This window comes from Peromyscus eremicus, chromosome 20, assembly GCF_949786415.1.
Source record: "Peromyscus eremicus chromosome 20, PerEre_H2_v1, whole genome shotgun sequence".
NCBI classification, from domain to species: Eukaryota; Metazoa; Chordata; class Mammalia; order Rodentia; family Cricetidae; genus Peromyscus; species Peromyscus eremicus.
The window spans coordinates 64,533,140-64,559,886 of NC_081436.1; the positions used below are offsets into that span (position 1 = coordinate 64,533,140).

The 26,747-nt window shown below is 44.0% G+C and overlaps 1 protein-coding gene across 1 annotated transcript; it reads right to left on the reverse strand.

Annotated features, from left to right (window-relative positions):
- Positions 1-1,367: 1,367 nt before the first annotated feature.
- Erich5 (glutamate rich 5) lies at positions 1,368-26,295 on the reverse strand. The gene is made up of 3 exons (XM_059247517.1): positions 26,054-26,295; positions 3,912-4,982; positions 1,368-3,076 (listed from the first exon to the last, which is right to left on the reverse strand). Exons 1-3 carry the CDS (start codon positions 26,112-26,114, stop codon positions 2,928-2,930), a joined length of 1,281 nt encoding a protein of 426 aa, XP_059103500.1. The 5' UTR covers positions 26,115-26,295; the 3' UTR covers positions 1,368-2,927.
- Between the last annotated feature and the right edge of the window lie 452 nt (positions 26,296-26,747).

Below are 26,747 nucleotides of genomic sequence, written 5' to 3' on the forward strand. Positions count from 1 at the left end.
CTGTGAATTCAAGGCCTGACCAGTCTACAGAGTGAGTTCTAGGATAGCCAGGGTTACACAGAGGAACCACGTCTCAAAAAAAAAAACAAAAATAAATAAACAAATCTTTAATTTTTAAAAAGGTTTCTAATGTCTCAGTAGTCACATTAAAGATAAAAGTACAGAAAGTACCAAAAATGTCTACAGATGTCGAAAAGTGGGAAAGTACTTGAGTGGCTAGAGAAAATGGGACTAGTGGGCAATTTGTAAGATTTTTATATTGAAGCATATCTTACTTCTGAGAGAGAGTTCTTTCAAGAATGACTCTTGTATAAACCTGCCGTGATAGTATGCACTCAGGGAATGGAGGCAGGGGGATCAAGAACTCAGGGTCATCCTGGGCTGCATGAGTCCCTGTCTCAAAACAAAATTTTAAGAAAGGAAAGAGTTTTGAGCTAGGAATAATGGAAGAGACCTATAATTCCAGCACTCAAGAGGCAGAGACAGGTGGATATCTGAGTTCAAGGCTGGCCTGGTCTACATAGTGAGTTCCAGGTTACCGTGAGACCCTGTCACACACATGGGAAAAAAAAGATAAGCCACTCAATGAGGAATGGACTTTTGTGCCTGTGCCTATTAATTTAATCTTTCTGTCCGAGTGCTTACTATAAAGGAAGATCCAGCTGTTAAGATGATCTATGATAGCTGGGTGTAGTGGAATGCACTTTTAGCCCAGCACTTGGGAGACAGGCAGTTGGAGCTCTGAGAGTAGTACTGCCAGTGTGGTCTACACAGTGAGTTCCAAAACAGCTAGAGCTACATAGTGAGACAGAAGAGAATGATCACAGATATTTTATACTAAGCCCTTACATTTAACTTTTTTTAAATTGTCAACTATTAATATAATATGATATATTGATGTATATGTATGTATTCTGGAATACATATCCATTGTTGCACATATTTACCTGCTCTGACATTTTCTACTTATTGAATACCTAAATGAATATCTCCTAGTCAGGAAAAACTCCTAGATTAAATAAATATAATTTGAAATATATGTTGTATAAACTCTCCACTAATAAGACTTTCTGACCTAAAAATCTTGTTTTGGAAACTACGTTGAACATAAGGCTAGTCATTGAACTTGAGCAATCTTGACATGAAAATGGATTTTCGCCGGGTGATGGTGGCTCAGGCCTTTAATCCCAGCAGTCGGGAGGCAGAGGCAGGCGGATCTCTGTGAGTTCGAGGCCAGACTGGTCTACAAAGTGAGTTCCCGGAAAGGTGCAAAACTACACAGAGAAACCCTGTCTCGAAAAACAAAAAACAAAAAAAAAAAAAACCCAAAAAACAAAAAACAAAAACTTCCCAAAAAAAACAAAAAAACAAAACAAAACAAACAAAAAAAGAAAAAGAAAATGGATTTTCCCATTTACCAGATAGAACTGGGGTAGTGTCACACAAATTCACTTTTTTAATATATTGTTTCTTGGTAGTCATCCATTGACTCAACAGATATATAGAGGAGCTAAAGAAACCAAACGCCTGAATTTGAGGACACATAAACTGCTTGTTCTCAGTGCGATCGGCCCAGCCTCTGTTTTGCAGACAGTATGGTGTCATCTGCTCTTGTCTATCTGGTGTGTTGTCGGGGCATAAGCTAACACTGAAGTCAGAACAGTGAGATCTACTCTATATTGTCAGTCAGCTCACCTTATGCATCATTCTAATGTAGACACTAAAAGAGATGCTACTTAATTCATCTCAGCGGTTACCTTAAAAATATGTATTAAAATTGTGTAATAAATTTTCCATAGGCCTACTTTGATATTCAGAAACACAGAGCACTTAACAAAAAACAAATTAACCACCATATTGTGATTCACACACAATCATCACCAGAGTCCCTTGCTTGCTTTGGAAGAATTCTGGAAAAATGACTCTGTGATACATACATGCATTTAAAATCTTGACTCCTTAGCTCTTCCTCATATCTGAACCTAATGCTAACTTGCAGTCATTTAAAGGGGAGCAGGGCCCAGGAAGACTCCACATAAACAATAGAGCTAGGGCATTCTTGGGGGCTTTTGTTGTTATTTGTTTCTTTGTTACCTTTCCCTCACACGTCACTGCCTTCTGGGCTGGGTTTACAGACAGCTCCCACGCCCACCCAGCGATGTTTCTGAGGCTCCAACCCCCACTCTTTTGCTTGGCAGCAAACACTTGAAACTTCTAAGATGTCCCCGTAGCCCTGAAGCTGGGACTGAATCCTTGCTGGGTTCATTTTATTTGCTATTACCTCAGAAATGCACTAAAGGTCAAGTAACTTAAAATTATTTCACTGTTAGTAAGTATAACAAACAAACAAAAAAAAATCACCAACTGAAACACCTCTAGTGAGCATAAAATCACCAGCCAATTCAAAATGGCACTTGGAGAATGTGGAGCCATTCATTGTAAAAATGCCAAACCTCGCAAATGGCACCTCAGCGGCAGCTCTAATTCCCATCACAAGACAGAAATATTAGGTGGAGTTCCTCTTGTGTTCTGGGGTTATTCACTCTTATCCCATCATTAAAGCTATGTAACTCTGCCATCATGAGTTCCTTAAATGTTGCTAATTCCTCTCTCTAGCCCCACTATATCTAAATGTTTACTCTTTCCTTTCAGGGTCTCATTTTATCCCGAAAGGAGGAAAATCACCTTCACATTCTTAAATGGTCTTACAGTTTTTATTGGCTTTGGCTATTGTCACTTTGAAAGCATAATTATCCTAAGTGCCTAAAAACAACTTGTCTAGCTTAGCAGTTTTATGGCATAACACAATCAAAAACAGCATTTGTTCTCCTGTTCCTTATCAGGCTACAGCCTCACTCCTTGTATAAACCACGTAGCCACAGAAAGACGGCATGTGCCCCCACAGCCGCAAACTTTCCCGCCCTTTGCTATGACGCGCTGTGTGCACTAGCCCTTCCGTCACTCTCCCCTGCGGCTCCGAGACCCACAGCTTCTCCTGTTTCCTTTTCTTTGGCTTCAGCTTCTTCACTTTCTCTCTCGTTCTTCATCTTTGCTTCCACCTTCTCTCCTGTCTCACCTAGAAAAATCAGCCAACGAAGACAGTAAGAGACACTTGCTTAGCAGTGTGTCCTGGCTAGTTCTATGTCACCTTGACACAAGCTAGAGTCATCTGAGAAGAGGGAGCCTCAGTTGAGAAAATGCCCCCATAAGATCTGTCTGTAGGGAATTTTCCTAATTAGGGATTGATGGGGGAGCCCATTGTGGGTGGTGCCATCCCTAGACCGGTGGTCTTGGGTTCTATAAGAAAGCAGGCTGAGCAAGCCATGGGGAGCAAGTCAGTAAACAGCTCCCCTCCATGGCCTCTGCATCAGCTTCTGATGCACTATTCCCTAAGTGGATAAGAGTACCTGCTACACAAGTGTGAAGACCTGAGTTCAAATCCCCAGAGCCTACATAAAAAGCTGTGTACAGCAGAGCACATCCGTAATGCAGGAAAGACAGGTGGCATGAGCCAGACAGAGTCATCATTCCGTTAGTTAGAACCAAGTCAATAAGCTGCAGATGGAGAGATTCTGCCTCAGACAGAAGGTGGAGGGAGAGCAGCTGGGGAAGCTACATGATGATGACCTCTGGCCTGCACACTTGTGCACACCTGCACACACCCACATGGACGTGGACATCCAGGCAGATACTAATAATAAAATAAATTTTTAAAATGTTGACAGCCTGTGCTTTAGAAACAATTTGCTGGGAGCTGAACTGAGCCTTGAGGGAATGTTTCCCAAGTGTGGACGTCTTTCGTTTGGGTCAAGTGAACTTCGACCACCTGAGAGATACGTCAGGACCGCAGAGCTGGCCTCCATCGGTTGGAGGCTGTGCAAGCAGTCCGACTCTCAGCTAGCCTCCTTTACCTTCAATGTGTTGCTCCTCTTCGTCGGCGTGAATTTCTCTGGCCATTTCCACATCTGGTGCTGTCTCTGCAGTTCCGGCCAGCTGCTCCCTGCTTCCAGCTGCTGTTTCGGGTTGAGATTCATGGGCGGTCCTGGTCCCATCAGGAGTTTCACAGAGTGACTGGTTCATTCCAGGAGTTGGCACAAGTTGGCTTCTGTCTGGCGTTTGTGGTGTTCCGTTCTCTGTGAGCACTGTTTCTAGAAGCTGGGGCTGCTCGTCTTTGCCCGGTGTTTCCCGAGGTTGCTGCTCTTCACTGCTTTCTGCAGACTGACCCCCTTCTGCTACTTTGGGAGAGCTGTTCTCTTTGGGACTTTCTTCTAGAAGCTGGAACTGTTTGTCCTTCAAGGTCTCTTGAAGTTCCTTTTGTTCCGCTTGTCCCACAGACTGATGCCCTTCCACTATTTCTGCACGGTTGCTCTCTTTGGGAATCGCTTCTACAATCTGGGGCTGTGCGTTCTTTCCCGTTGCTTCTTCAGGTGGTAGCTCCTTAGCTGTTTCCAGAGGCAGAGTCTTCTCAGCTGTTTCTGGAAGCTTCGTCACTCCAGCAGTTTGTGGAATCGCAGTGTCCTCCCCAGCTCCAGGGGACTCCCTCTCTCCTGGTGTCCTCGGAGGCTGACTCCTGGCTTCTGTTCCTAGAGGCTCAGTCTCAGCAGTTCCTTTTAAAGACTGGGCCTCTGTGCTTGTCTCCACATCTTTCTTCGTTTCCTCCGTTCCCAGCATGCCATCTTTGCCCCCTGGCTGAGGTAGCTCAGATTCTTCCCCTTGCACTACAGGTTCAGTCTCCTTTGTGGGTCCTGACAGGTCTGTGGCATCCTTTCTAGGGGCCTCATCATTTGCCAGAGACAGTTGGTGGCAGGATTTAACACCATTGGCGGTAGGCACCACTGAAGCCTTGGGCTTCTCTGATGGGGCGTGGCTAGCCCTTTGTGCATTGCCGTAAAAGGCAGCTTCTCTTCCTGGTATACATGGTGTGGGTTGGGCCACGCAGAACTTGCTTTGTTCTCCAGCGGAAGGATCCTCATTTGAAGGTACTTTTTGAGCATTAGTTGAAAAATAAGTAGAAAAGAGAGAACAGAGTTATTATTTAGCTATCTTGAGAAAGTTTATTGACATCAAGTAGATTTAATGGTTCAATCAAACCACAACCCTCACTCCAAGCCAAAGCCTTTAATATCATCAACCCAAATACCTCACCTTAAACATTAGGGTCCTCAAAACCAGCTTTCTCCTGAGCATCCCGCCAAGATTTCTGTCCCATATTCCAATTCATCACAGCTCCTTTGTTTCTCTTGTTCCCACCCTTCCTCCTCCTTAGCTGTCCCTGGGTGGTCCTTCGGCTTAGGCTCAGAGCGGCCCTCAATGAAAAGGAAAGGCTCCGCACGGAAGCCCTCATAGTAAAGGCTAGCACCCTGGGGACTAGCACAGGGACAGCTCAACCTGAGTTTCATGTCAGGTTAGGGGACAGGGAGAAGTGAAATTCAGAACACTGGGAAGAAGCATGTGGTTCACTTACAGCTGCTCTAGCTCCTCCTGCATCTGCACAGCCTCGGGGGCAGAGTTCTCAGGGCCTGACATGTAACATGGGCACAGCCTCGGGGGCAGAGTTCTCAGGGCCTGACATGTAACATGGGCACAGCCTCGGGGGCAGAGTTCTCAGGGCCTGACATGTAACATGGGCACAGCCTCGGGGGCAGAGTTCTCAGGGCCTGACATGTAACATGGGCACAGCCTCGGGGGCAGAGTTCTCAGGGCCTGACATGTAACATGGGCACAGCCTCGGGGGCAGAGTTCTCAGGGCCTGACATGTAACATGGGCACAGCCTCGGGGGCAGAGTTCTCAGGGCCTGACATGTAACATGGGCACAGCCTCGGGGGCAGAGTTCTCAGGGCCTGACATGTAACATGGGCACAGCCTCAGGGGCAGAGTTCTCAGGGTCTGACATGTAACATGGGCACAGCCTCGGGGGCAGAGTTCTCAGGGCCTGACATGTAACATGGGCACAGACTTGGGGGCAGAGTTCTCAGAGCCTGACATGTAACATGAGCACAGCCTCGGGGGCAGAGTTCTCAGGGCCTGACATGTAACATGGGCACAGCCTCGGGGGCAGAGTTCTCAGGGTCTGACATGTAACATGGGCACAGCCTCGGGGGCAGAGTTCTCAGGGCCTGACATGTAACATGGGCACAGCCTCGGGGGCAGAGTTCTCAGGGTCTGACATGTAACATGGCAGTGAGTGTCTCTCCATTTCAGAGTCCTGTGAGGCATCCCAGCACATTAAAGAATGGCCGTGCGAACACTTGGGACAGTTTAGAGCAAATAACTAGGTGACATGTTTGTACTCCAGGGTTTGTGACCCAGTACTCCTACTACCGGCAATTAATCCAAAAGCCTTTAGAAATCGAGGCAGGGGATCATCCAAACACTCCTTATAACAGCAGAAGCTGGAAAACAATGTAAAAATCTAAAACTATATTCCACTGGGTGAGATACTGCCCCGTGACTGAAGACCATATGCTGACCAGTGACAGAGCCTGTAAGGACAAACAAAAGTTCGGCGTTGGGTTAGTCAAAAAGAGGAAGCAAGGTCTGCTGTGTAGCGGACAGCTCACAAAGCCAGGTTTTGGTGTTAGAGGTGATCACAGCTAAGTTAAAAGGAAGGAAGAAGAGAAGGGAGGAAAAGCAAATCACAAAGGGAAGGGAGGCAGAAGAAAACACCCCTAGAGTCAAAGTGGGTCTGCAGGCGAGGTTTTCCTCTCCGTCCCTGTCCCGCTTTAAAAGGTGTTTTTCTTGCTTCCTTTTCATTCCCTAGCCCGGTTACTTATGTGCACGATCTAAAGACTTGTGTCCTGGCCATCACGGGAGCTAAGTAACGCTCGGGTCTCCTCTTCCGGTTTCCCTTCTCTGGGGCTAATATTTTCAACCTTTCAGCTGTTTGGGGGGATGTTTGTTTGTTTGTTTGTTTGTTTGTTTGTTGACCGAGGCTGGCCTCGCACATAGGATCCTCTGGCTTCACCCTCGCCATGCTGGGATTATAAGTGTGCCCTACCACACCCGCTGAAAGAATGGTTTTCCCTAGGTACCTACATGAATTGTACTTTACGATCTTTCGGCTTGGGGCTACTGTGGAAGAAAAGGACCTTGTAGCTCATTTTTCTAACCTACTTCACCATCACCCCACCCCTTCCCATTACACATTCGTATCTCCTTTCAAGTCAGTAACTATGCACTAATAATCATTTAAAATAGTCACTCTGCCACAATTTAGAGAACACAAAGTGAGAGCCATGTTTTCAATCTGACCTCAACAGACACTCTAACAAAAAGAAAAGAAAAATTTCCAATTAAACACATAGTGATATATAAAGGCAGTTTCTGAGCAAACATGAGAAGCACAGACTCTGCCCTCTGGTATCACATATTCATGTGAAGCACTGAATAGTCACATAAACACAGTGGGAAGAGATCTGGCAAGCACTGAACTGTGGTGGTATTGTGTTCCCCAAATATTGTGTACCTTAATAAACTTATCTGGGGTCAGAGAACAGAAAAGCCACAAGATACTTAGGCTAGAAAATGTTAGCACATGCCTTTAATCCTAGCATTCCAGAGACAGAAATCCCTCTGGATCTCTGTGAGTTCAAGGCCGCATTGGAAACAGCCAGGCATGGTGACTCACGCCTTTAATCCCAGAAAGCAGCCTTTAATCCCAGGGAGTGGTGGTAGAAAGCAGAAAGGTTTATAAAGCGTGAGGACCAGAAACTGGAAGCATTTAGCTGGTTAGGCATTTGGCTGGTTAAACTTTCAGGCTTTGGAACAACACAGCTCAGCTGAGATTCTTTCTGGATGAGGACTCAGAGGCTTCCAGTCTGAGGAAACAGGGCCAGCTGAGGAACTGGCAAGGTGAGATAGCTGTGGCTTGTTCTGTCTCTCTGATCTACCAGCATTGACCCCAATAACTGGCCTCGGGTTTGATTTTATTAATAAGAACTTTTAAGACTCATGCTACACTGAACCATATGGAACAGCTTCTTTGGAGTTCCCAAAGAATGCCCAGAGAGGTCTGGAGGCTTCGGGGAAGAATCGCTGGAGGCCAGGCTGGAGCGAGATCGTGGAGGAGCCTGTAGGTGGCGCTGATGAGCTCAGAGTGAAGCATGAATAACTGTGAACAGGGCAGGTTGACTAGGTATACATATTATAGGGAGTGGCGTACAGCTCAGAAGTACTGCCTGTGTTCAGAGGACACAAGACTCTGGGTTCAGTTCTCAGCACCAAAGTTAAAACACACACAAGTAATATAGCACAGCCATCTCTCTCTTATTTTACCAGGAGAAAACAGTTGTTTAGAGAGATGTATAGATAAAATGTTCACTGTGGCTTTATTTGGGATAACTAGAAACTGTAAGCTAAATTTCCATCATAAGGTGAATGGGCACACTGAGGTATATTCATACAATGGAATGCTCTACCAAGCATAGTGGCACACACCTGGAATTCCAATACTCAGGAGACAGAGGCAGGAGGATCACAAGTTTAAGGCCAGCCTGGTCTACATAATGAGTTCCAGGCCACCCAGAGCTACACCATGGGACCTGACTCAAACAAACAAAGAAACAAAAAGCAATTTATAAGTGCAACAACCTAACAATTCACTAATTTTCAAAACAATAATGCTGCATAAAAGAAGACAAATATATACTGTATAATCATTTTTGTTTGTTTGTTGTATGTTTGTTTGAGACAGGGTTTCTCTTTGTGGCCCTGGCTGTCCTGGAACTCACTCTGTAGACCAGGCTGGCCTCGAACTCCTAGGAATCTGCTTGCCTCTACCTCCCAAGTGCTGGAATTAAAGACGTGTGCCACCACCACTGCTGTGTGATCATGTTTTTATAAACTAGAAAGTTATTTCAACTTGCTCAACTGTGATAGAATGAAGAACAATGCAGGCTTAGATCTGGGACAGGAGCGGAGAATTCCAAGAGGCATGAGGAAAGGTTTGGAGAAATGGAAACAAGTCATGATCTGAATTGCTGATTCCCATGGGTACATCTGTGGTGCACACATGTGCAAAGCTTGCTCAAATGTCACAGTAAACATGTGCATGATATATCATTAACATATCAATTCTCCCAATCTAATTTTAACATAATAAAAAATGTGGAAAAAAAACTGAACATAGGAGTGGGCAGGTCAGATATGGATTTTGAGAAGCCTCCTTCTTAGGGCTAGGGGCTTAGTTCAGTACACTAGGTCCCCAGATAGGAGGGATAAAAGGTGGATGCAATGCCGGTAAGAGGAAGAGTCTTGGGTACCACTGGTGAATCGTGTGGATCCTGGAGACAGAAACTACGGGTAAGGGTTGGGTTGAGAGGGAGACATGCATGTTTTTGCTGGAGGCATGTGGTAGAGAAAGATGTAGGTTGTATGTACATAGAGAGGCAGAGTCTGGGGCAGCCAGACCGTGACCAGAAATGCATGTTGCCTGTGTCTGGAAAAAGGCATTTTTGGCATAAAGGCAAAATGAGGATAGGTATAGGGGTAGGGGTGTGTGTGTGTGTGTGTGTGTGTGTGTGTGTGTGTGTGTGTGTGTGTGTTGTGAGGGGGCAGAGATAGAAACAAAGACAGAGAAATCATGTCTCTTCACCTTGCTCTACAGACTGAGTGTGACTCCTACAGGAAGGTCCAGAGTGATCAGGTACAGGCTGTCAGTGTTAAGGGCTCATATGACCAAACTGAGAGAGGTCTCTCTTCATCTTCCTTCCCTACCTCACTCATCATGAATGAAACTTTCAAAACATCAGCAAGAAAGTGAGCATAATGAAAGTGCTTTCCCAGGACCACAGGGAAATCCATCATGATAAAGCACCTTTCCTAAGACCACAGGGAAATCCATTCTGATAAAGCAGCTCCTTTTGTTCCCACACAGGCTGTCCTGGTAGTAACTGCCTTCAGAGTTAACACGGAAGTGTGTTATTGTATTAGTCACAGATGCTTGCCCAGTGATATTTCCTGATGAAATAGTTACTATAGTGATCAGTACTGTCAGTGAAATGAAGCAAGCCATGTTCACCCACTGCTGGGAACCGCAGAAAAATGAAGTAGGAATTCAGCTGGTTATGGCAAAAGCTAATATCTGGAAGAAGCCAAGGGCCTTTCCAGAGGACAAAGCCAGGGCTCAAGGAGTCTTGGTGATATTGGCTCTTGAACATTAGCCATTTTCCTGCAATGAATTCCTTGAGTGCTGTTGTAGCTTCTCCATTCCTAGAATAATGTGCTGATCATTCATTGGGCACAATTTCCCCTATGCTATTGGAATATTTGGAGAACCTTCCCCAACTGTGCTAAAAGGCAGCAACACAGCCAGACCCCCAATTTCAAGCCTCTCTGTAACCATCATCATTAGCAACATCTGGCCAGAACCTTCTCAGGATGAAATTATCTTATCTGAGAAACTTCCCAGACTTTGTAAGAACAGACCATTTGTCAGAGAAGGTAAAGATTTATACTGACAATTGCCCAGGCCAGGTGGATGTGCTAATTAAGCTTAACTTTCTCCTTTTCTAAATCTTATTTCTAGTTCCAGATCTCCCTTTAACAATTGTTAGGTGCATCTAGCTGTGACTCAGGCTGCCTAGCCACCGAGTGCACTCCTTCGCCCAGCCAGAAAGCAGCAGCAGCCAAGATAGCTTGGACATATAAGGAGCCAAAGGAAAATAAGGCAGTTTTATTTTCACTTGTCACTGATAGACTCCTAACACTTTACCTAACCACTTCTAAGAACACAGTTTGAGCATATAAAACCTCCTTTGCTTAGACATTAACTGAATTTAACCCTTAGCTGATACATTTCCCCATTAGTCACTTCCCTTTTGGGTTGCAGATCATGGCTGACAACTATTGCTCTTTTGTGTGGATCTTATTGCCCCTCCTTTTGACCCTGAGGGAATTCAAGCCTGGTGACCTTGCCTTAGCCAGAGCATTGCTACTGCATGAGTATATAACTGTAATCCTCAGAGACTTGAGGACAACATTTACTGGAAAACTAGACGGAGAACTAGAAGAACAAGATGGAAGATGAGGAAGAGCCAGGTGGGGAAGAATGAGATGAGAAAGGAGGAGATGGGAGAGGAGCTAAGACGAAAAAGAACTAGATGGATGAGAACCTAGATGGGGCAGGACTAGTTGAAGGAATTGAGATAGCACTTAGAGGGAACAGCAGAAAAATGTAGAGAGAAATCAGGCAAGAAAGGAGCTACATAAGAGAGCAGAATAGAAGCTGTGTAGAGAGAGAACCGACTCAGAAGAGTAAAGTGAATGGACTAAAGAGTTTCGTGTACGTAGATTCATTTCATATCATCTAAGATTAGATTATCAGCTGGTTGTAGATTCTTCCATAGACCCTAGGAGAAGGCTATCGAGGGGCTGGACCTCAATAGTCCCATTAACTCACCTGTGTCTGCTGGGTGCATTCCCAAAGTTCACCCTTTGTGGGAGCCCATAGAGGTTTCCTAGTGAGATCTGAGCTTGCTTTACCCAGCAGGACTGCATAAGAGGATGATTGGACCACCGGCCTGGGTACCAGGTGTTTGGAAGGGTCTATACTCGGCTGTATCTAGCAAGCAGGAGGTCTTTTGCCTCACCCCTTGGCATTGTTATATATATATATATATATATATATATATATATATATATATATATATATATATATATATATATATATATATATATAAAGCCCTTTTGAATACAGCTCTGCGTCAGTGGGTATTGAGCCAGATCCTCCCGAAGCTATCCTGTGTTTCTGTCTTCTTGTCGGCTAGGTCTCTCTTTCTATCTAATATTTTCTTATTCCTCTCTCCTTGAGAGTACCCAGGGTAAGGTGGAGGCAGGCCCCCCACAATCCTTCCAAAGTGGAAAGCTGGAGGGTAGGTGTTGACGTGCCTAAAACACAGGCACAGATTTTTATATAGAATTTTGTTTTGTTTTTCAAGACAGGGCTTCTTTGTGTAGTGCTAGTTGTCCTGGAACTAGCTCTGTAGACCAGGCTGGCTTCGAACTCACAGAGATCCACCTCTGGGATTAAAGGCATGTGCCACCACCACCCAGTTTATATAGAATTTTAACAGTAAATATATTTCACAAGACGTTAAATGTATAAGACTAGAATCAGTTTGCTAAATAAGATTAACAGTAGCACCTGATAATCCACAGTAGAAGGTGAGGGTTAGGTAATCTAGACAATATCTGAATTAAATCAGCATACCTCTCCTAAGAACCTAATGAGCTTAAAATATGTACTATTTTTATTAGTTAAGTTTGTTATTTGACAATTAGCAACAGAAAGAATGACCTGCAGCACGAGAAGGCTTTGGTACACAGGCCCCTAAACACTGTGAGCTGTCAATACTGACCTACGAAAGTGTCTCATTCTCGTGGTGGGCTTTAAAGCATGATCAGTGATGGATAATGGAACCACGGTCACAAGGGCAGCAATATGATCAGACTTGACTGACTTCAAAAAGTGCCACTGGTTACTGCCTTTTTTTTTTTTTTTTTTTGGTTTTTCGAGACAGGTTTTCTCTGTGTAGCTTTGGAGCCTGCCCTGGAACTCACTCTGCAGACCAGGCTGGCCTCGAACTCACAGAGATCCACCTGCCCCTGCCTCCCGAGTACTGGGACTAAAGGCGTGCGCCACCACTGCCCAGCACCACTGGTAACTTTTATAAAAAAAAAAAAAAAAAAAAAAAAAAAGTTTCCATGCTGCAGAGCTGGCTCCGAGGTTAGAGCACGTGCTACTCTTCAGGAGGACCAGCTTGATTCCCAGCTCCCACATCAGGTGTCTCCTGTCACTCCAGCTCCAGCAAATCAGACACCTACAGGCACCTACACCCATGTGCACATTCCAACACATAGTACACACACATACACATAATTGAAAATAACAAAAATGATTTTAAAAATAAAAAATAAATGTTTCATTCCACTTCTGGCTTCAGTTTTGTTTTCCGTCAAGTATTCATCAATGTCTGTCATAGGCAGGCTCTGAACTGGGCATAGGGATTGTAGCAGGCCACAAGGAAGGGCTCTTCCCTGCTACCTTAGGGCTTATTGTCTGTAGGAAAGTTCAATACCTACCTCCTCATCAACTACAACGTGGTACTTCTACAGTTCCTCGAACCCAAGCATCTCTAAACACATGAACCCCCTCCTCAAAGTAGACAACATGCCCTCTAGCACCCTAACTTGCAGGCAGTGAGATCCTTTTATTTTGGTCCACAAACAGGAGCCAGCCTGTTTCCTAGTCTTTATCATTATGTAATAAGTGCTGAGGACGGACGCACTGATTCCACCCAAAGCTGTTTAAGGATGTGTCTGTTTTCTGAACCATCTATTTCATCAAATCTTACCCTGCTCTGGGCCTAATCCTTTGATGCTCATTATCTCTGACTCTGTTATAAACTGACAAATTTGTTTCGACAGCTGAACCAACAGAACCTTTGTTGCAAGCACCGTTGTGATAGGCACACAAAGAAACCAAATACCAGGCCACATTACTGGTAGGACTGGAACCAGAGCTAACATACCTGAAATCCACATTATGGTGCAGGTTATTCAATCAAGCTCACCGCTCTGATCAGAAATGAAAAGTTTCTACTCAGCAAGGAGAAACACTCAGGTCAGTATTTCCTATGCTGTGCCATGCAGGATGCCGAGGGCCTCAGTCAATCTTGGTAGTTTTCTACAGTATCCCGAGGAAGTGCTCTTGGTGTGTTCAGTGCTGCTACTGTGGAGGCTCTAGGTTCTTAGAACTTTTACTTTAATTCTTCTGCTGAGAAGTCCTCCCTCTTCAGATCACAGCACCTTTCATCTGTCTCAGAATCATAGCCATTAAAATCTACTCTTAGGCGACTTTGGAAAACAGTGGTGCAACAGCATGAACCTGCCCAACAGAGTGGTCCAGCACACTCATTTTCTTTCCTTGCCTTCTTCCCAGACCTATTCTATATCCAAGAACACCAGGGAGCTATTCTGGATGGTTTCACCCATCCCCCATCACAGTGTGTGAATGCACTGTTCTGCTACCATGACTCCAATTCCAACCCCAGAGTGATTTTGTCTACCTACCAGTAGATATTAATAGGGTCCTCATTTTGAGCAGAGGTAAACTTAAACAATATTTCACGTAATTGAACTACAAATGTGCAGCGGGTTGCAAGCATTTATTATAGAAATTCAGCTGTATATTAAAGCTATACCTAAAAAAGTAAAGGCATTTTTCTAGAGGAAGCCATTTATCAAGGAATATTTGATGTTATTCAGTTTTTAATGTATCAGCTGTCTTCTGCTATGAATTTCTTGTGCGCACATATACTACTAGGCCATATGGCAAACAGTTAAGCTTCTCAGACCTACTGTTGATCCACTAGGTAACTAACACCCCTACAGAGCCTAGGAGACAGGCAGGCTGTAGATGCATAGCCTTGTTTTTTTTGTGCAAATGAAGCTCAGACCATCCCCCTGCCTTCAGGCCTAGCAGCATTGCAGAGCTACTGACTAAGGAAAATAGGGCTTTTTCATAACCAGGTGCAGTAAAGACTGGAGCAGGATTCCTGGCCAAAGTAGAGTCATGTGGCTAGGAGAGAAAGAACAAGGCAGTTTCTGTAGATGGTAGACAGAGCTGCATGACTGGAGAGAAGAGAAGAAGGCAGAGTTTCTCAGAGTCAGGAGTAAGGAGCAAGGAAGGAAAGATGGAGGATGAAGGAACAGAGGATGAAGATGAGGTCAAAAGCATAGGAGCTTACTTAGGACTATGACATGGCAGTAAGTACAGAGAGGAGCCAAATGTGAGGATGGAGCTGAAGCTGTATAGATGGAATTTTGTCCTAGAGTAATAAAGTAAATGGACAAAAGAGCACGGTGTATATAGATTTCTTTCCTTCAGATAACCCCCTGCCAGACATAGCATCTTCCCCAGGACCCTTGGGAAAATTCCATTACAAATTAACTAAAAAAGACCTACAGAGGTTAAATTTAAAAATCAATGCTTTCTAACTACCTGAATTTCTGTTAAAATTCTTTTTGACCACCATAAAGTAGATGAATTTTTTTGTGGTTGTTTTTTGTTTTTCAAGACAAAGTTTCTCTGTGTAACAGCTCTGACTGTCCTGGAACTTGCTTTGTAGACCAGGTTGACCTCAAACTCACAGAGATCCACCTGCCTCTGCCTCCTGAGTGCTGGGATTAAAGGTGTGTGACACTACCACCCAGCTAATGCAATAAAATCTAAAGGCAAACTTAATGTAGAAATTTAAGTACAAGCTTTCTCGTCTTGCTGTACTGAGAAAGCCGTCACAGGAAATGTATAATGAATGTCCAAGTCTGTGTTCCACTGAAACTTAGAAAACAAGAAGTGGCTGCATTGGCTGGCAGTCAGTTTGCCGCCCCTGTCTTGGGCAGTATTTAAGCTCTATCTAGATGCACTGTATATGTTAACCTACTGATTCCTCAGAACAACTTTATGAAACGACTTCACTATTAACCCTGCTTTACAGACGAGGCAAACACACAGGAGTGACTGGTTTGAACAGGATTTGAGCCCATAGACCCACATTCTTCCTTTTCTTCACTTCTGAAACAGGGACTATCATTCTTTTGCTACATCTTCCTAGTGTTGGGATTACACTATGTGCCACCACCCTTGTCAGGACCTAGGCTTTGCTTTGTTTTGTTTTGAGACGGGGTCTTTCTATGCAGCCCTGGCTGGCCTGAAACTCAGACTGGCCTTGAACACAGAGATTCACCTGCCTCTATCTCCCGAGTGCTGGGATTAAAGGTGTGTGCATTACGTAGGCACAGCTTACCTACATTCTTTTTTGTTGTTGTTGAGATTCATTTTTAAAATTTTCTAATTATTTATTTTTATTATTTTTGATTGTGCGGTGTGTGTGTGTGTGTGTGTGTGTGTGTGTGTGTGTGTGTGCACATGATTGCAATGCCTTTAGAGACCAGAAGCCACTGGATCCCTGGAACTGGCGTCACAGTTGTGAGCCACCATATGGATGGTGGGAATTGAATTTGGGTCTTCTGAAAGAACAGCCATACTCCTAATAGCTGAGCCTTCTCTCCAGCCTCTAATTTAAAAAGTATACATATATATATAAATACGTGTGTGGTGGAGATGAGCGCGGCACACGTGAGTGCGCAGCTTCTAATTTAAAAAGTATATATCTATACTATGTGTGTGGTGGAGATGAGCGGAGCATATGTGCCCAAGGAAGCTAGGAAAGGCATGAGATCCTCTGGAGCTGGAGTTGAGGGTGTAAGCCTTCCCACAAAGGTTCTGGGGACTGAATTCAGATCCTCTACAAGACCAGTACATGCTTTTAACCTCTGACCTATGTAGCTAGAGAGTTTTTTCTCCGGGTCCAGCCAAACCCCGGCAGTCCGACAGCCCACTTATAAAGTAAACACACAGTCACTTATATTATTTAAACTGTTTGGCCTAATGGCTCAGGCTTCTTGCTAACTGTTCTTATATCTTAAATTAACCCATTTCTATTAAGCTATAAGTTGTCACGTGGCTCATGGCTTACCAGTACCTTACATCTTGCTTGTCATGGCAGCGACTGGCAGTGTCTCTCTGCCTCAGCCTTCCACTTCCCAGAATTCTCTTCTCTGCTTGTCCCGCCTATACTTCCTGCCTGGCTACTGGCCAATCAGCATTTTATTTATACAGAGCGATGTCCACAGCAGACCTACCTCTCCAGTCCCCAGAATCTACATTCTCATTCGTCAATGTGTGCTGTCTCTTGGTATGTTGAAACATATACGTAAACACAAACATGTGTGCCCCATACACACAAGTGCACAGTAACCAAAGCTTCCTATATCCATCTATCCCAGGGCAAGAAAAAGAAAAGGAATTAACTGAAAGAAACTATGTATTTTTTTTAATCAGAATAATGGGAAAATATAAAAGGACAAGAAAATCGGCTTATAGACAAAAAAAAAAAAAGGGAAAAAGTCATCGTCGTTATCAACGATAATAAAGAAAGAACTAATCAAAGAGAATGCCTTAAGGAAGACACTGTGGCTCCAGTCTTTATTGGTTAGGGTGGCTGACAGCAGAAGCTCTCTCAGCCCGAGAATGTCCTGGTGGAAACGACGCAGTGATGGCCTGCTCACGCCATCGATGCCCTCTTTCATGTACACAGAATATGACAAAGGAAGGGAGCTGCCCCCGAGGCCTTGGGCTGTTGACACCCTGCCTGGCTGTTCCTGAGGGTTGAAGAATCATCAGCACACTATAAGCCGTTCACTCCCAAGGCTGAGAAACAGAGACATGCAACATGGACAGCACTTGGTAACAAATTTCACCTACCTTTGCAATGCTTAATTCCTAGAGACTTTTTTTTCACATCTTCATTTTCAGAGGGCAAAGGTTGGACACCCTTGGACTTATACCTAAGAATGCAATACTCCTCCCCAAACACACTCCATAACTCTAAGGAAATTCCCAAGGAGAGGGTCAAAGAAGATAATTACCAAACCTTCTGAGGTCACTGAGGCACATGGGAGACATTCATTCATACCCATTACATGCATATGTCAATACCACATTCCAGTACTTCTATTAAAAACAATTATGACCCAGTCCTACCAACACTTACACACACCAGATCTCCCACATGTGAGTTTTGATGCTTTTAAATAAATATTGCTAAGGTTTTGAGTAAACCTCCCAGGGGCTGTGATACCCTTTCAAATTTGATGTGAAACTGACTACCTATGAGTTGGGACGAGCCAGCCTTGAGGAAGCTTGGCTTCATGCTACACAATCAAGCTTTGTCTTACTGTTTGCCTTTCCTACAAGCCTGAGAGACTGTCACCACAGGCCAACACTCCCCAGCCTAGTGTGGCCTGAGCTACTTTTTGTTTCCTGTTGTTTCTTGGATCCTCACTCTTCTGCTTTTCTGCGTCCCCTTATCGTCACAGATCCCTGTCAATCCGTCCACTCACTGTACACTCAATAGTTGTTGACTCCACTTTTCCTACATATAAGGTCATGGTACGGTCAGATACAAGTTTCTGCAGGGCTGGGGCTAGACTGCAGGTAGACTGGAGGCTGACAGCTAAGTAGGAGCTTTGGGGTCACGTGGGCTTCAGCTCCATCGTGTAATACTGCCCGTACAAGACAAGTTGCTCGTCCCCACACAGCTGCAGTTTTCAGGCTGTATTTGGTACTGACGTTTGCTTTAAAATGAAGCTGGAGTCAAGCAGTCCCCTTTCCTGCGCCTTGCCTTCTCTCCGCATGTTTTGATGTGGCTGCCTAAATGTCTGAAAGCTTTCTGTCGTGAAAGATTTAACGCTGAGGCTGTACACTTATGCTACTGTCATGGAGGCTTTTAGGCAGTTTTCTATCAAAATTATAAAGGTGTACCCCCTTTGACCTAGCAGCGCCACTTCTGAGAATTGTCTGCAGATATGCTTGCACACGTTCAAAATGATGTATGCACAAAGGAATTCACCACAGCTTGTTTACGACAGGAAAGGCTGGAGACAGATCAAATGTCCCTCAGCAGGGGACTGGTCAAATAAGCCACACAACAGATTACTTTGCAGGTATAGAAGGGAGAACAATGTCTCCACAGAGTTAGGCTAGAACAGCGGGTAGAGGACACTATGTTTTATAAATAAAGATAGGGAAAGAATATTTGCAATGCATTTAAAAAAAAAAAACTCTCAGCTGAGGGTGATGGTATACATTTAAAATCCCAGAATCCAGGATTCTGAGGCAGGGGGATCACCAACCTGACCCACATAGTGTGATCCTGTCTCAAAATACCAAAAATGAGGGCCTGAATGGTTTTGCATCAGATGGAGTCCTAGAAATGAAAGAAGTGGACAGAAGCCCCCACTCCCAATCCAGAAGAAATCTACAATTGATAACCACCTGTAAATGAAGATCTAGTTTTCTCCAAGAAAGACTTACTGAAGCAACAAACTACTCTTACCTTTAGGCTGCTTGCACAGCAGTTGACGGCCAACAGAAAATGAACTCAATGGCATTTTTGGAGGTTCCTTGTCTCACAGTGTCCTGTCAGACTTTGGGGTTTTTGTTGTTGTTGTTGTTTTCTTTTCTTTCTTTTTTACTTTATTTTTTATTTATATTTTATTCATATTTTTCTTCTCTCTTTTTACCCTACAGATCCTTTGCATATAGATATTATGGCTTCCAGTGTAGTGTTTCACAGGATCTGAGTGTGCGAACACTTGAGTGGGTCTCTGCATCTGTATCTATTTCTAGTGCCTTTTCTTAGGCTCTTTTCCTTCTCTTTGTTTTGTCCTGTTCTGATGTGTTAGTTTTTATTTTATCTTACTATGTTATATTTTATTTTATTATTATCCCCCAGAAGACTGCTTGTTTTCTAACAAGAGACAGAAACGGGGTGAATCTAGATTAAGGGGAGTAGGGAGGAACTGGGAGGAATAGGGAAGGGGAAACCATAATCAGGATATAATATATGAGAAAAAAATCTATTTTCAATAAAAGGAAAAAATACCAAAATGAAAAATAAAAACAAAACTCAAGGGAAAAAATATACAAAAAGAAGCAAGCAGTTGAAAGCAAAAACCAAACAAACAAAAACAAAAAACTTTCCTGTGTAGGGATGGCACACCTGTAATCTCAACACTTGGAGTGCTGAGGCAGGAGGTCTGCCACAGGTTTGAGGGCAGGGTGACCTATGCCGTGAATTCAAGGCCAGCCTGAGCTACAGAGTGAGAACTTAAAACAAAACATACCAACAACAAAGCACCCAAACTAATAAATGTTGGTGGCTGAAAAGCCGGTGCTGAGGGGAGGCAACACTTTTCATACACACCTTTTTCAAGAACTTCACATTTTGAGCCACATATCTGCATTTCCTATATTTTATCTAAAGTAACCATATGTAATACCTAGGTCTATGCCAAAGACATTCTGAGCATTCAAAACTCAATCCAGAGACTTCTAGCACGTGAAAAAAAAATCCCATTCATATAGTATCTGTACAGAAGAAAAACACTATACAAATTAATGTTAATTTTAGTGATGCTCTTCAATTACAATGCAACAATAATCTGGTTAAGACTGAATTCAGTCTGTGTGAAAATATTGGTTGAAGTCTGGACTATGTCCTTTACAAAGACCGTTCTCCTACCATGTGAAATTCAAATCCACCTGATTGTCTAGGGAACAGGCTCCAAGCAACTAGTGAAATTCAGGTTAGAACAAACAGACGATTGTAGCGTCACTGGAAATGTACACATTAACCCAGCAACGAATTCGTCGATAATTCCCATCTATTTCTTTTGTCCACATTGGTGCTTAACTGTAAACCCTAAGGATGGAGAATCCTGCAGAAAAGGGTGTCATTTATATCAGGAGAGAATGGGGCAGTCATTAGTCATGTGTCAGCATGGAGATGGGCTGGGGAAGAGGGTGAAGAGACCTGTGGAGACACTGAAGCCTATGAAGTGGATACAGGCGCTATGTTCCAACTCCATCAGGTCAGAAATGGCTGTAATGCTTAGGATTTGCTCCCACAAAATTAAGAAATTCTAACTTCAGCCTATTTATCCTTTCTTCCCCCAAACAAAAGCCTCTTTCCTCACTTTTCAGGGCTCTGAGTAGAAATGCCAGTGCCACTGTAACAATCAGGCCATGTTCTAAGCTTGGAGCAGCCAGAGGCCGGTCTCTTCCCACGTCCCCAAAGCACACACCTGCCGCACTGGCTTTAGAAGTGATGGAAAAACCTGGGGTAGGCAGGGAACTCATGTCTGCTGAGTCAGAGCAAATATCCCCCACCATTAGTGGAACACGTTATGTTCCTATGCTGCCTATTATCTATCTATCCAGTGTCAGCCAGCTGATTGATTGACATGTGAGCCTAAAAAATAGGGTCTTCTGTGTCCAGGAAAACAGCTCAGTCGGTAAAGTGCCAGGCAAGGGTGAGAACCTCAGCTCAGACCCCCTCAACCACCCAGAAGATGGCACCTGTCATCGCAGCACTGAGGGGCCGGAGACAGGCAGACCTCTGAGGCTCACTGGCTGGCCAGCCTAGCCCAGTGATCTTCGGTTCAGCTAAGAACTGTCTCAAAACAAAAGGTAGGAACTTGAGAGACAGCTTAGCAGTGAAGAGCCAAGTTCAGAGCTCGGTTCCCAGCACGTGCACGAGAGGCTCTCAACCACCGATCCAGCGCTGCAGGTACTACACGCACATGCACGTGTAGCTTTCTAAACAAGTCTTTAAAATTAAAAATGTCCTCCGAATATTCCTATTTCCCTGGCTCTTACTTGAGGATTATAATAGATGTTTTATTTGTGCAATATATTTATATTGTATGCCTCAAATCACTCTAAATACCCATTAGGTATGTGGTCACTTGCCATGGAAATATAATACTAGTGTGTTATTAATATTGTCATCTAATATTAATGTATTATATAATATACTAGTATACAATATAAATGATATGGCATTTGTATAACAGTGATATATCTAATTTCTATGTCATGTAGTACATATTTATATATAATATATGATATGTTATATAATATTTACATAACACTTAGGCATGAAAATAAGTACTTCTTAGTGTTTTTGTTTGTTGTTTCCAAAGTGACCATATGCTTAACGGAGGTCCAGAGTGATCTGAGGCAAAACCATTACAGTTAGCACAAACTGGCTAAAGCACCGGGGTCCAGAGCCGCATTTCAACTCTTGGCAGCCCTGCCTTGTAAATTATTTACCCATCTCTGTAAAGTAGAAATAGGTATAATGCCTAGTTACAGCATTGTTGAAGGATTAAATGAAGTAACCCATTCAACAGGTAATTACTAACAGCAAGCTTAAAGAATTTTTTTATTGTCTACATGTAAATACATAACATAATGGGGGGTTTTCTCCTCCCTGCCTCCCCCAGTTTTTGGAGACAGGTTTTGTCTGTGTAGTCCTGGTTGTATCTGCAGACCAGGATAGCTTGAACTCAGAGATCTGCTTGCCTCTGCTGGGACAAAAGGCATGTGTTACCATGCCTGGCTCATGATGGGGTTTCCTCTTTGATTTTAAATTAGTAGTGTGTGTGTGTGTGTGTGTGTGTGTGTGTGTGTGTGTGTGTGTGTGTGTGATGGGGGTGTTGGCTGTACTCATCATACATGTACAGAGGTCAGAGGACAACTCTGTGACTCAGCTATCTCCTGCGCCTTTTCACGGATTCTGGGCATGGCACACAGGCCAGGTCCTTAAGCTTGTGAGGCAGCTGCTTTACCCTCTGAGCCATCTTAGCAGTACCATGATGTTTTAATAGACTTATCTTAATTCTTTTTTATGTACAAAACCACCTACATCTACTCTCTTGGCAAATGAATATATAATATTGTTAACTATTGTCTTTATGATGTCTATATCTCTGGATTTATCTCACTATATAACTGAAGCTCTGTCCCCTTTGACCTACATTCTTCCATCCCTCCTTCTACCCCTGCCACTCAAAACCAACATTCTACTCTCATTTCTCTGCAAGATAGGGCTTTCATACTCCTAGGCAGCACTCATGAATGAAATTATCATTTGTGATATTCAATAAAAAATAAATCAGAGGCAAAACCCAATATGAGTTCATCTCATCTGTTATTGGAGACTGTGCAGGAGTCTCAAAGGTCCCGAGAACAGTATACTGCTTGCAAATTGAGCACTTGGGAGATCTTGGTCAGAATTTGATGGCACTTCCTAGATTGTCAAATGTGACTTCTTTTTTTTTTTTTTTTTTTTTTTTTCGAGACAGGGTTTCTCTGTGTAGCTTTGTGCCTTTCCTGGAACTCACTTGGTAGCCCAGGCTGGCCTCAAACTCACAGAGATCCACCTGGCTCTGCCTCCCGAGTGCTGGGATTAAAGGCGTGCGCCACCACCGCCCGGCTCCAAATGTGACTTCTTTAGGGCACCTCCCAAGGAGGCTGGAGAGCAGTTCAGTGATTTAGATAGAGCACTGGCTATTCTTACAGAAGACCCAGGTTTCATTCCCAGCACCAATGTGGTGGCTCGTAACTGACCGTTACAGACAGTTTTCCCGTTCTAGGGCTCCAATGCTCTCTTCTGACCTCCTTGGGCACTGCATGCACATGGTGCACATACTTAGGTGCAGACGAAACACTCATACACATAAGACAAAATAAACAAATTTTAAAAAACTCAACGCCTCCCAAATGAGCTGCTGATAAAACAACCTGTTGAATTTTTTTTCCTTGTTGTTTCACTGTAGTAAGGCAAAAATATCGCTTTGATAGTTTGTTCTTAGAAGTTGTCCTGGTTAGGGTTTTTGTTTTTGTTTGTTGGTTTTTTGTTCGTTTTCTCAACTTGACACAAGCTAGAGTCATTTGGGAAAAGGGAACCTCAATTGAGAAAATGGCCCAACAGATTGGCCTGTGGGCTAGCCTGTGGAACATTTTCTTGGTTGTTGATGTGGGTAGGTCTAGCTCACTGTGATCAGTTCCACCCCTGGGCAGGTGCTCCTGGATTATATAAGAAAGCAGGCTGAGCAAGCCATGGGGAGCAAGCCAGTGAGCCTCCCTCATCCCTCCATGGCCTCTGTCTCAGCTCCTGCCTCCAGGTTCCTGCCATGATTTCCCTCAGTGAGGAAGTGTGATCTGAGAATTGTAAGCTGAAATAAACTCTTTGTTTCCCAAATTCCTTTTGGTCATGATGCTTATCATAGCAGTAAGAACCTTAAGTGAGGCAGTAGTGTTCCACAGTGGAAGTGAAAGGTACAGTATTTATAAGATTTGGGAGATCTGAAGCTGGGCGTGGTGATGGAAAGGCCAGCCAGGGCTAGCTATATAGTGAGACCTTGTATCAAAAAAAAAAAAAAAAAGCCACCCGAAAATAATAATGTCTTAGGGTCTGATTTAAGAGTACTCTTACTATGGAACCTGATTGGGATTGTGCAAAGTTTCTGACATAATCGTTTAGGAATGGAAAGAAGGAGGGGAGAGTTTGGTAGTCTTTCATAGTCTCTTGCCATTCTAGACTAATGGCCATTCCCTTTATAATCCTGCACTTTTGCCAACTGGACCAGCTCACCAGTCCAAAGCTTCTTCTTTGGCTTTATTTTTCATCAAGATTTCACCAAGAGCCTATTACATACTAAACATTGTTGGGCACTGGAGCATGTAGTTAATGAATGCAGATGACGGGCATTTAATAAACTTGGACTATTTTTATCTAAAAGCACAATACACCAGCTTGGGTTGTATCTAGGATTTAAAGAAATTTTAAGCTGTAGAGAGGAATGAATTATTTATAAGGCTTCCAAGATCACAAAGTTGAAATGCTGAACATACAATAGTATTCGATTACAAGTGTATTGTACCATGAAGGCTCAGAGGCAATACACCTGTTGGTTGATTCGGTATATGTTTCAAGCAATTTATGCCATATCTTAATCAATTTTCTATACACTTAAACTTGTTGGCAAGTGTTTAACATTTCTTCTGGAACAACATTTATGAAAACTTGCAACAAAAGAAAGCAAGGGTAAAAAAAACCAGTTTAACTCATATGAATTGTTAATACAGTGATCAAATGTCTTCTAAATGAGAGAAGCAAAGCGCCCATTCTATTGATTAGATACATTTGCCACTCCTTGAGTTACATTCCTGGGGTGTGTGTGTGCTGGGTGTCGAGCCCAAGGCCTTGGGCATGCTGCCCACATGCTGTACCACTGAGCTACACCCACTCTAACAAAGTCCTCTGCTTTTTAACTCAAGATACCACTGAGAGTGAATGAGAGAAGCTGTGATAATATCATCTCCTGAAAGCATCAGTTTTTCTTACATTTCTCACGTGGATACCAGTAAGAAATTAGCATTGGAACAAGTGCAAAAATCCATCTGGTTTTATAAAATGAGACATGAAACATGAAAACAACTTCTAAGTGCACTGACCTCAACAGAGCCTGTTGGGGTGTGAGGGGTTCTGAACTCTTAGGGGGAAAAGTCATCAGGTACTGTGCATTAGGCATAGACTTTCCATTTCTTCACGGTTAAGGGATTTGAATCACTTGCGCATACGGTTTTCAGTTTCGTCTACTTCCTCACTTTCTGCTTATCTACAGAAATCTCGATGGTCACACAGCACAACACCAACAGTAACAGGTTCTGAGTGGGACTTACTGGCTGAGTTCTGAAGCGGCTTGCATGATAATCTTGTGTTCTCTGCCACAAAACAAAACAATCCAAAACCACGGCTACTGCAGTAACACAGGATGCTAACACCGGTGAAAAGGAATTAAAAGACAAAATTCCCCCTAAAGTGAACCTTGATGAAGACTATAAGCTACTTGAAGAATCCACTTAACTGTCAATGTCCAAAATGCTAGCAATTTATAATCTAGGAAGTGGGCTGGCTGTGAAACCCACTCACTCCCGAGTTCATTCATCTACATCTATTCTTTCTACAATATTTATCACTGTCAGAATGATCTTAAAAACTTGTCTCACGTGCTCATGTTCCAATTCCAGCTTCCATGAGTTACATGAGCAGTTCCAGCATCTGCGTACACTAAGCAGAAGATTAAAATGTGCTCACAGAATTTCTTTACAACAATGAGTGGTGACTACCATTCATCACACACATATGCCTGGAGAATATATAAATTGGGGACAGGGGAAAGTGTATGTGACCTCTTTAAAACTTCTGGAGGGATCTAGTGCATGGACGGGATGCACAGTGTGTTCTCTGCATGTTGTCACCCGACGATGCTGACCTGTCCATGGGAGAGCAAAATAGAACTCTGAATGAGACATTTTTCATCTGCATGGTGAAGGGAATGTGGCGGCTAGCTCAGTTAGTAATTTAGAGCCAAGTACCCTCATTCCCACCCGGTAACGCATCACCCAGCTCTTGGCCCCGAGTCCTGCAACAGGTGCACCCGGATGGACACACTTCAGTCCCTCCTCCGGGAAGGAGCTTGCCCCCTGCTGGCGAGGTTGAGCCAGGGTTGCACCCTCTGGATCTCGGGGCAGCCAGCACACAGCCGGAGTGTGTGCGATGTGGGACCCTTGCTCACCTCCGCTGCGGAACCTGGGGCTGTCGCCCGTCTTGTTGAGGGCGCTGCTGGAGCAGCCCATCGCGCAGAAGTGCTGTCACCTGGCCCTGCCTCACGCGAGCGTCGGTCGCCGGGCTTGGAAGCGATGCTCACCGCAAACCCTGCCGCTGAAGTTTCTCCCGACTGTGGGATCTTGCTGCCCCAGAGTTCAAGGCGCACGCGCAATGGGGCCCTGGGTACCCCGTGCGCACCTGGAGGGGCGAGCGAGAAACGAAGAAGTGGATAGAACCAGAGAGGGCAGAGTGCCGGACAGCTGGATGACCAGCAGGCAAGAGAGAGCAGGGACAACTAAAACCAAGGAATCAGCTGGACAGGAGGCGGAGGGTGCCGAGAAGGGAAATGGGGAAAGGAGATGAGATGAGGGACGGACGAGAGCGAAGCACTGGGAGGGATGGGGTGAATAATCGTCCTAAATAGCCAGGCAGGGGAGGCGGCAGCTGCAGCCAGAGGCTATTGATTGGTAGGCTAGATGTGCGATGACAGTCTTATCCTCTTACATAACTCCAACACAGTTACCACAAGGAAGTTCAACATCGGATACCGAACTGTTAGACCTGCCCTCCACAGTCAGCTTCAGGCTCTCCCATCCAGAACTACACCTATGACTTTGGTGCCTTGCTTCTTTTCGGTTTGCTGTGATCTGGAGCAGTTCACC